The 7,377-nt window shown below is 42.4% G+C and overlaps 2 protein-coding genes across 2 annotated transcripts in view; both read left to right on the plus strand.

The window, feature by feature from the left end:
* Positions 1–11: 11 nt before the first annotated feature.
* LOC104622080 (gamma-tubulin complex component 4-like) overlaps positions 12–7,377 on the plus strand; it is a 13,051-nt gene continuing 5,685 nt past the window's right edge. The window contains 8 exon segments of the mRNA XM_010288743.1: positions 12–164; positions 756–878; positions 1,383–1,436; positions 1,891–1,947; positions 2,533–2,612; positions 3,307–3,508; positions 6,086–6,251; positions 7,310–7,377. Coding sequence (XP_010287045.1) covers positions 1,915–1,947; positions 2,533–2,612; positions 3,307–3,508; positions 6,086–6,251; positions 7,310–7,377 — 549 coding nt within the window. The 5' untranslated portion in view covers positions 12–164; positions 756–878; positions 1,383–1,436; positions 1,891–1,914.
* TUBGCP4 (tubulin, gamma complex associated protein 4) lies at positions 24–1,691 on the plus strand (the record flags this gene model as incomplete). Its single annotated transcript, XM_010288754.1, has 3 exons — positions 24–164; positions 756–878; positions 1,383–1,691. Coding segments are annotated over 3 exons (399 nt in total), but the record flags the coding sequence as incomplete, so codon positions are not given.

Below are 7,377 nucleotides of genomic sequence, written 5' to 3' on the forward strand. Positions count from 1 at the left end.
CCCTGCCCTCCCCTCACCGCTGTTTCCGCCCTCAGGTGTCTCAGGAACTGCCGTTCCTGCACCCCAGCGAGACCAGCGTCCTGAACCGGCTCTGTCGCCTCGGCACCGACTACATCCGCTTCGCCGAATTCGTGGAGCAGTACACGGGACACGTACAGCAGCAGGTGGGGCCGCCGCACTGCTCCGCTGTATTTGCCGGGCAGAGTGCAGCGGATGTCAGCCCGGCCAAGCTGCCCCGGATGCACGCATGTCCTGCAGCGCATATCCGCGCTAGCACGAATAGTTGCGCTTTCCCGAGCAGGGCTCCAGAATAAGGGAGGGTGCAGAACAGCGAAAGATGGACCAAATGTAGAATCTCATTCTTGGGGAAGCGTATTGTAATAATTTCTGGCCACTGCAGACTGGCCAGAGTTGGTGAACTGCACAGGGTGCTCATCCCTATGTTGTAGTGAGTCCTTCTCATGGTTTGTGAACAGCTTTGAGATCCAAGAGGCATGCATAAGTACAAAGAAGCACTGAAGTTACCAGTGGTTCCCAGCACTTGCATATGCCTATAAAAAAGCTGAATATAACTCTGCTCAAGTAACTCTCCTTGTGACAAACTGCTTTTTTTTTTTTTTTTTTTTTTTTTCCCCTGGGCACTTTCTGGTGGGCTAAGGTGGGCCACTAGCTGCTGGTATAACACTGCGCATAAACTCCATTACTCTTTAGACCTGCACTGGGGAGCTGATCTAGATGTTGTTGTTTGGTTTCAGGACCATCATCCATCTCAGCAAAACCAGAGTGGATTACATGGCATTTATTTGCGAGCCTTCTGCACAGGTCTTGATTCAGTGCTGCAGCCATATCGACAGGCACTACTTGACCTAGAACAAGAGGTAAAGGAGAGAGACTTGGAATAAGAGGCTGTCTAGCTGCTGGCAGATTATGGAAAGCTGTCATTTCTGCAATTAATATGCTAAGTATTAGTAGCTAAAAAGGAGACAAGGTATTTTCTTTTCCACATCAGGGATGTCTTCCAAATTATTTCTGTGAGGTGCCATTGTAAATGACTCTTCATTCTAATAAGTACTAAGTTCCCTATACCTTCAATTCAGTAAGTGCCCTATCTGCCTGGGAGCCCAGTGTTGTCTCGGACTATTGTGACTTCTGTTTTTGGTTGTAAAGGTTTTGATTAATCTATGCTGGATTAGCAGCTATCATATCTTGGGTACTGTGACCATCCAGTGGCTGTTACAGCCTAAAATGGGACACAGCCCAAAAATATGTGGGGGAAGAAAAAAGCTATGGAAACTAAAGGTTTGGAATATAGAGCCAAATGTGCATTTTTACTTATCTATACCCTATTTTAATTTTCATTAATTGCTTTGTTGTTCTTACAGTTTCTGGCCGACCCGCATCTTTCCATCTCACATGTTAATTATTCCTTGGACCAGGTATGTCATGTTAATAAACAGGTGGTGCTCTTTGGTTATTCTTATCACTCCTTGAGTCTAACAAGAAAGTGGGTGGGATAAATAAGGTTTAGTCTGTCATGTCGTGCCATTTCTTTTTAACGCCTCTACATTTGTAGTCCTTTAAGCATGCTCATAGGATCACTTGCATTTTGACACAAAGCTTAGGTCCTCTACCTTGCCCCTCGCATATTCCTTATTGCCTGCATTTAGCCTGAACTGCAGCTGGAATATAGTAACTTCATGCATCTTAGTCCAGTGGAGAGAGGACATTCTTCCTAGAGATTTTCATGTCATGTTTCTAATTTGTGGGGAAAGCCAGATGACAGTTTCATTCAATTATTGTAATCAGCTGCTGTCTGCACTTAGTCAAGTATAGTTTTCCTCTCTTCCTTGCGTAGCAACCTAATTCAATATTTTGTTCCATGTTCTGCAGTTCCAGTTACTCTTCCCCTCTGTGATGGTCATGGTGGAACAGATCAAGACTCAGAAGGTACAGTAAAATTTTAGGTAGTTTCTCTTAACAAGTTTCCTCTTTAGCTGATAAAGTTCTTTCTGCCCCCATCCCAGACCTTTAATACTAAGAGAGAATGTGGTTTCAGTAATGGGTGCCCTATTCCTAGTAGTACTGCAAGTATTGAATAACTATTTTGTAAATCTGCTTACACTGGATTTTACTTTTTCATTATCAGTATGATCTTTTGATGACTTGCATTTTATAATAACGGTAGATTTCACAGTACAAGATGCTGCTGGTTGGAATTTCTTCTTTTCTGAGTCTGTTTTCTCCCACCATTACCTGGGGGAAAAAAAAAAAAAAGCAAGAAGCTAATATTTTCAGAATCCAGAGATGCTTACTTTGTGTGACGGGAAATTTTTGAGAGAAGCTTGGGTGTGGAGCCACACATACAAAGCCTCTTTCTCTGCTACCTGGAGTATGTTACGTCTGTCTTTCTGTAAGACTTGTGCTGCTTGAAAGGCATTTTCTTGTTAGCTGAAAGCATAGTGTTTAAGTGTTGTAAAAGGTCAGTACAGATCCAAATAACAGACCTAGTCTAACCATGTTTTCTTTCTGCAGATTCATGGATGTCAAATATTGGAGACAGTTCATAAACATAGCTGTGGGGGGTTGCCTCCTGTTCGCAGCGCTCTTGAAAAGTATGTAGATACAATAAAGTTATTATGCATTCTTCTGGGGTAACTGGAGTTAGTGTCAAAGTGTTTATCACTTGTGAAAACAGTACCTGCAAAACAGGCTTGCATGATATAAAAGTAGGAGTAGCATGCAGCAAAAACTGTCACAATCCCCATTATTTATCTAAAGCAGGCTTACGATCGGAATTAAGGCTTTCTCCATACTTTGAACCTAGGGCTGAGGAAAGTTCAGATGCTACGTTTTTTCTTCCTTTGAGGTCCAGATGAACTGTTTTGCATATGGCAGACCTGTTACTGTTTTTTGATCCTTCAAAAGGATAAATGTGACTGGGTGTGTTGCTGGGTTTTTATGTCCTTGGGGAGAAAGTCAGACTAATTAAAAGATAATTTGTGTTCATGCTGAAATGGTAATTGAGTAGTAATAGCAGGACTGGGAAGCCACTGCAAACTTACTTATACTTCTGGTATACTAACAGATCTCCGTGGAGAAGCCACATATTCAGAGAATGTGTTATTTTAGTTTTGCAAGTAATTGTACAAACACCTTTGTTTAAAAAAAAAAAAAAAAGTTCCACGTTTAGCCATTTAGCACTTGTCATATTGCTTGGCTGACTAGCGGGACTTACCAGAATGATGTACAATGCCATTTCAATTACTGCATGTAAAGGCTCCACTGTCTTATTTTTCTTGACCTCAGGATTCTGGCTGTGTGTCATGGAGTCATGTATAAGCAGCTCTCTGCCTGGATGCTGCATGGATTACTACTAGACCAACATGAAGAGTTCTTTATCAAACAAGGCCCCTCTTCTGGGAATGTCCCTAGCCAACCTGAAGAAGATGACGACGACCTAGGAATTGGGGGACTTACAGGAAAACAGCTACGAGAACTGCAGGACCTGGTAAGACTGCAAGTCATAGCCTGGCATCCTTTGGTCCATAGGGAACTGTTGTGGTTTAGCCCCAGCCGGCAACTAAGCACCGTGCAGCCGCTCACTCACTCCCCCACAGTGGGACAGGGGAAAGAACTGGAAGAGTAAAAGTGTGGAAATTCATGGTTTGAGATAAAGACAGTTTAATAGGTAAAGCAAAAGCCGCACACACAACCAAAGCAAAACAAGGAATTCATTCATTACTCCCCTTCGGCAGGCAGGAGTTCAGCCATCCCCAGGGAAGCAGGGCTCCATCACGTGTAATTGTTTCTTGGGAAGACAGACGCCATAACATCCCTCTACCACTTCCTTCTTCTTCGTCCCAGCTTTATATACTGAGCATGACATCATATGGTATGGAATATGTCTTTGGTCAGCCTGGGTCAGCTGTCTTGGCTGTGTCCCCTCCCAGCTTCCTGTGTACCCCGAGCCTTCTTGCTAGCAGGCCAGCTCAAGAAGCTGGACTGTCCTTGACTGCTTAGCAACAACTCAAAACATCAGCACATCATCAACATTTTCTCATCCCAAATCCAAAACATAGCCTTACACTAGGTTCTATGAAGAAAATTAACTCTATGCTGGCTGAAACCAGGACAGGAACTAAAGAAGAAATATACTGTCTTCTGCTTCAGTGCGAGCTATGGTAGACTGGGTATATATTGAGACTTGGTAGGAAGGCAAATCAACAGAATATTTTAATAGGTTGTGGCTAGGCATAAAGGACAGAGACATATCATTTGGCACAGTTGGATAATCTTGAGACAGAAAGCCCTATGGAGGTAATCTGTGTAGACTCTGACGTCAAGTAATTGGAACTGCTATACTCACGCTGCTCTTGACTGACTCTTTTCTGACTCCTTACAGCCAACACTGTGATCTGTTCAACATAGACATTGGTGGTAGTGTGAGCAGTTGCAAGGGAAAGGGTGTGGTGAGCTTGGGTGTTGACTTGATTTGCACCCTTTCTATTGGCAGCTGGGGCAGGTACCTTTCTTGCACAACCATTTGTTGTGCAAATGTTACCTAACAGGGTAATGCTGCTGACATTACTGGAGAAAAATGTGCTATGCGAGAGTCAAGAGGCTGCTAAGAACATGTCCAGGGTGCCAAGTTAAGCAAGGGAGCAACCTGCCAGTATCCTGGTGAAATGCGGTAACTGGCATACTATTAGAGCACCCTTATATGCAAAGCAGCTTTCTCAATCTTCCACACTTTGTGCATCTGAATAGTGTCTGCATCAGGAAGGAGTGAGAAGCAACTGCAACTCTGTAAATTCACACTCTAGTTTACGGTGAGAAAACATTTCATATGCACACATGGTGTTAGCGTGCTGCATGCAACTTGGCTGAGAACACATGGCAGATCCACCCCTGAAACAGCCTGTGTTACATACACTTGTATTATAAAGTGCCCTGTACAAACAGTCTCTGCTGAGGACAAGCTACACACAGGCAAAAACAACGGAAAACTTCAAAAGGCAGGTAGTGAAAAATCTATTATTTCACTATATCAGATATAGGAAGAATGTGAAAATTGGTGAGTCTTCTAGATCCATGGTGTAAAATGTAGGCATTAAGAAGATGATACTGAGAGACCCTAATTAATTCTGTTCCATATTATTGACTAACAGTCTTGGAAATTATTCAGTCAGAGAGTAAAATAAGAAACCCTGAATGTTGCCGGGATAGACCGATAAAATACTTGGGTATTTCCTCATCAAAAAGTGTCAGAAGAATCTTCAGAAAAGAATTGCCAAGTTGTTAAAGTCAGTATACAAACTCATACTGAACCCTCCTATTAAAATGAAGAATTCTGTAGATGGCAAATGCTCTCAAAAATTTGTTAGCATAGTGGTATTTGGATTATGGACTACTGAATCTAATACTCCGATAACAGCAAAGCCAAATGAAATAATCAGTATTGCTTCTCTGGGGGAAAATCTTGCCTCAGTACTTGGAGTTCTTTATTAATATATTCAGAAAAAAGTTAATAACTTACGGTATTGTTTTAAACACTTTGCAGGAAGTGAGAAAATTTCCTACTTTATGCTAGCAAGCCTTCAGATCTTTAACCTATTTGCTTCACTAGTAGAGTTGTTTACATTTGGACCTTATCACAAGTGGACCTTATCAGCAGTGTTAAAACCTACAGAAATGGGTGTAGGAGAGGATTATTTTTGGTAATGCTAATAAACATTTATGGCTGCAAAAAAACTCATGTAATGCAGTTGCATCAAAAATTCCTTTTGCTGAAGTAACATTATCCTTTGGGAGAGCCAATCTGCTGCTGTTCCACAAAGGTTTAGCTTTTTTTCTGGCTTCTGCTCCCCTCTCTGATGAAAGCAGTATCTCTAGGAAGATCTGCTAGTGTACCAGAAGTATAAAGAAGTTTGCAGGCTTACTTAAATGATGCACATCAGGTTTGCTACCTTTCTGCTTACTTCCAATGTACTTGGATTCCCCCTCCCACACCCCCTCTATACACCTCTTCTGTCTGGTTTTCTCACACTTTTTTTGCTTGGTTTCCTTTTCCCGGGGTCTCTGACAGCGCTTGATTGAGGAGGAGAACATGCTAGCTCCATCTCTAAAACAGTTTTCTCTGCGAGTAGAAATGCTGCCTTCGTACATTCCTGTGCGGGTTGCTGAGAAAATCCTCTTTGTGGGAGAATCTGTACAGATGTTTGAGAATCAAAATGTTAACCTGACCAGAAAAGGTAAGGAACATCTTTCTTGCGGTCTTTGCTTGGTTACGAGCAACTGACAGGATCTTCTAAAATGCTGTATTAATGAATTCCTCAACAGCCACTGGCTATTGGCTGATACTCTTCAGAACATATGGATGGTTGTGCCAGGACAGAGCGGTGGTCCCAGTGTTCTGCTTCTGATTGATTCCAAGGGAGCGGTATAAGAACACCATGAGTAAATAGTAACACTTTCCAAACATAGTCTCCAAGTTTTCATCAGACAGATGCAATTGCACATCTTGCTCTGAGTGTGTATGTTGCGGGATGGTGTCATAGGATTAAAATGCATCCATAAACATAAGAGATTCATTGCAATGTGGTCCCAAAGGTCGCTGTGGAAGACAAATGATCAACATGGAGCCTTTAAGACAGCAAGAGAGAAACAATTGCAGCTGATGGTTCTCATTGAAAGTCTGATAAGTTTACATTGGAGATGGTTTTGGAAATATATTCCTACATCAAGTGGGGAGGCCTGCTGTGGAGGCTCTATCTTGAGCTTGACTATGCATGACTTGAGTGGCATTGCAGAGAACAAAGGATTAATTAAATTGGACCGTTTTCTTGCCTTAGGAAAAGCTATGTGAAAAGAAATTGGTCTCCTAGCTTAGGTGGTTAAAAATAAATATATAAATCCCCAAGTTTGAGCAGTAGCATGGATTTGAAAGGGGCGGGGGTAGGTGGAGAACTAAACCAACTGGTTAATGTGGCAGAAAAGTTGTGGGTTCAAAGGTCTGGCTCAGTCCTAGGAAAAGGGCTGTTAGTGGCAATCATTTACATAGAAAATATTTTGGGTTTTCCTTATACTACAGCACTGCCATATCAAGTGTCTATACTGTAACTATACTTGCAGCAGTAATCTTGTACCTTGGTACTTGTACTTTGAGGCCTCCTCAACTTCACATTCCTCGCCAGACCTGAGACAGCGCTGCTTGGACAGCCTTTCTGACCCACTGTGCTGGAAGGGGTCTACACTTTTCCAAATGGTATTTCTTTTTATTGTCCAAAACACTTTTCTCATTGCTGCACAGGCTCCATCCTAAAAAACCAGGAAGACACTTTTGCAGCAGAGCTACATCGACTCAAGCAGCAACCGCTC

This window comes from Phaethon lepturus, unplaced genomic scaffold, assembly GCF_000687285.1.
Source record: "Phaethon lepturus isolate BGI_N335 unplaced genomic scaffold, ASM68728v1 scaffold23280, whole genome shotgun sequence".
NCBI lineage: Eukaryota > Metazoa > Chordata > Aves > Phaethontiformes > Phaethontidae > Phaethon > Phaethon lepturus.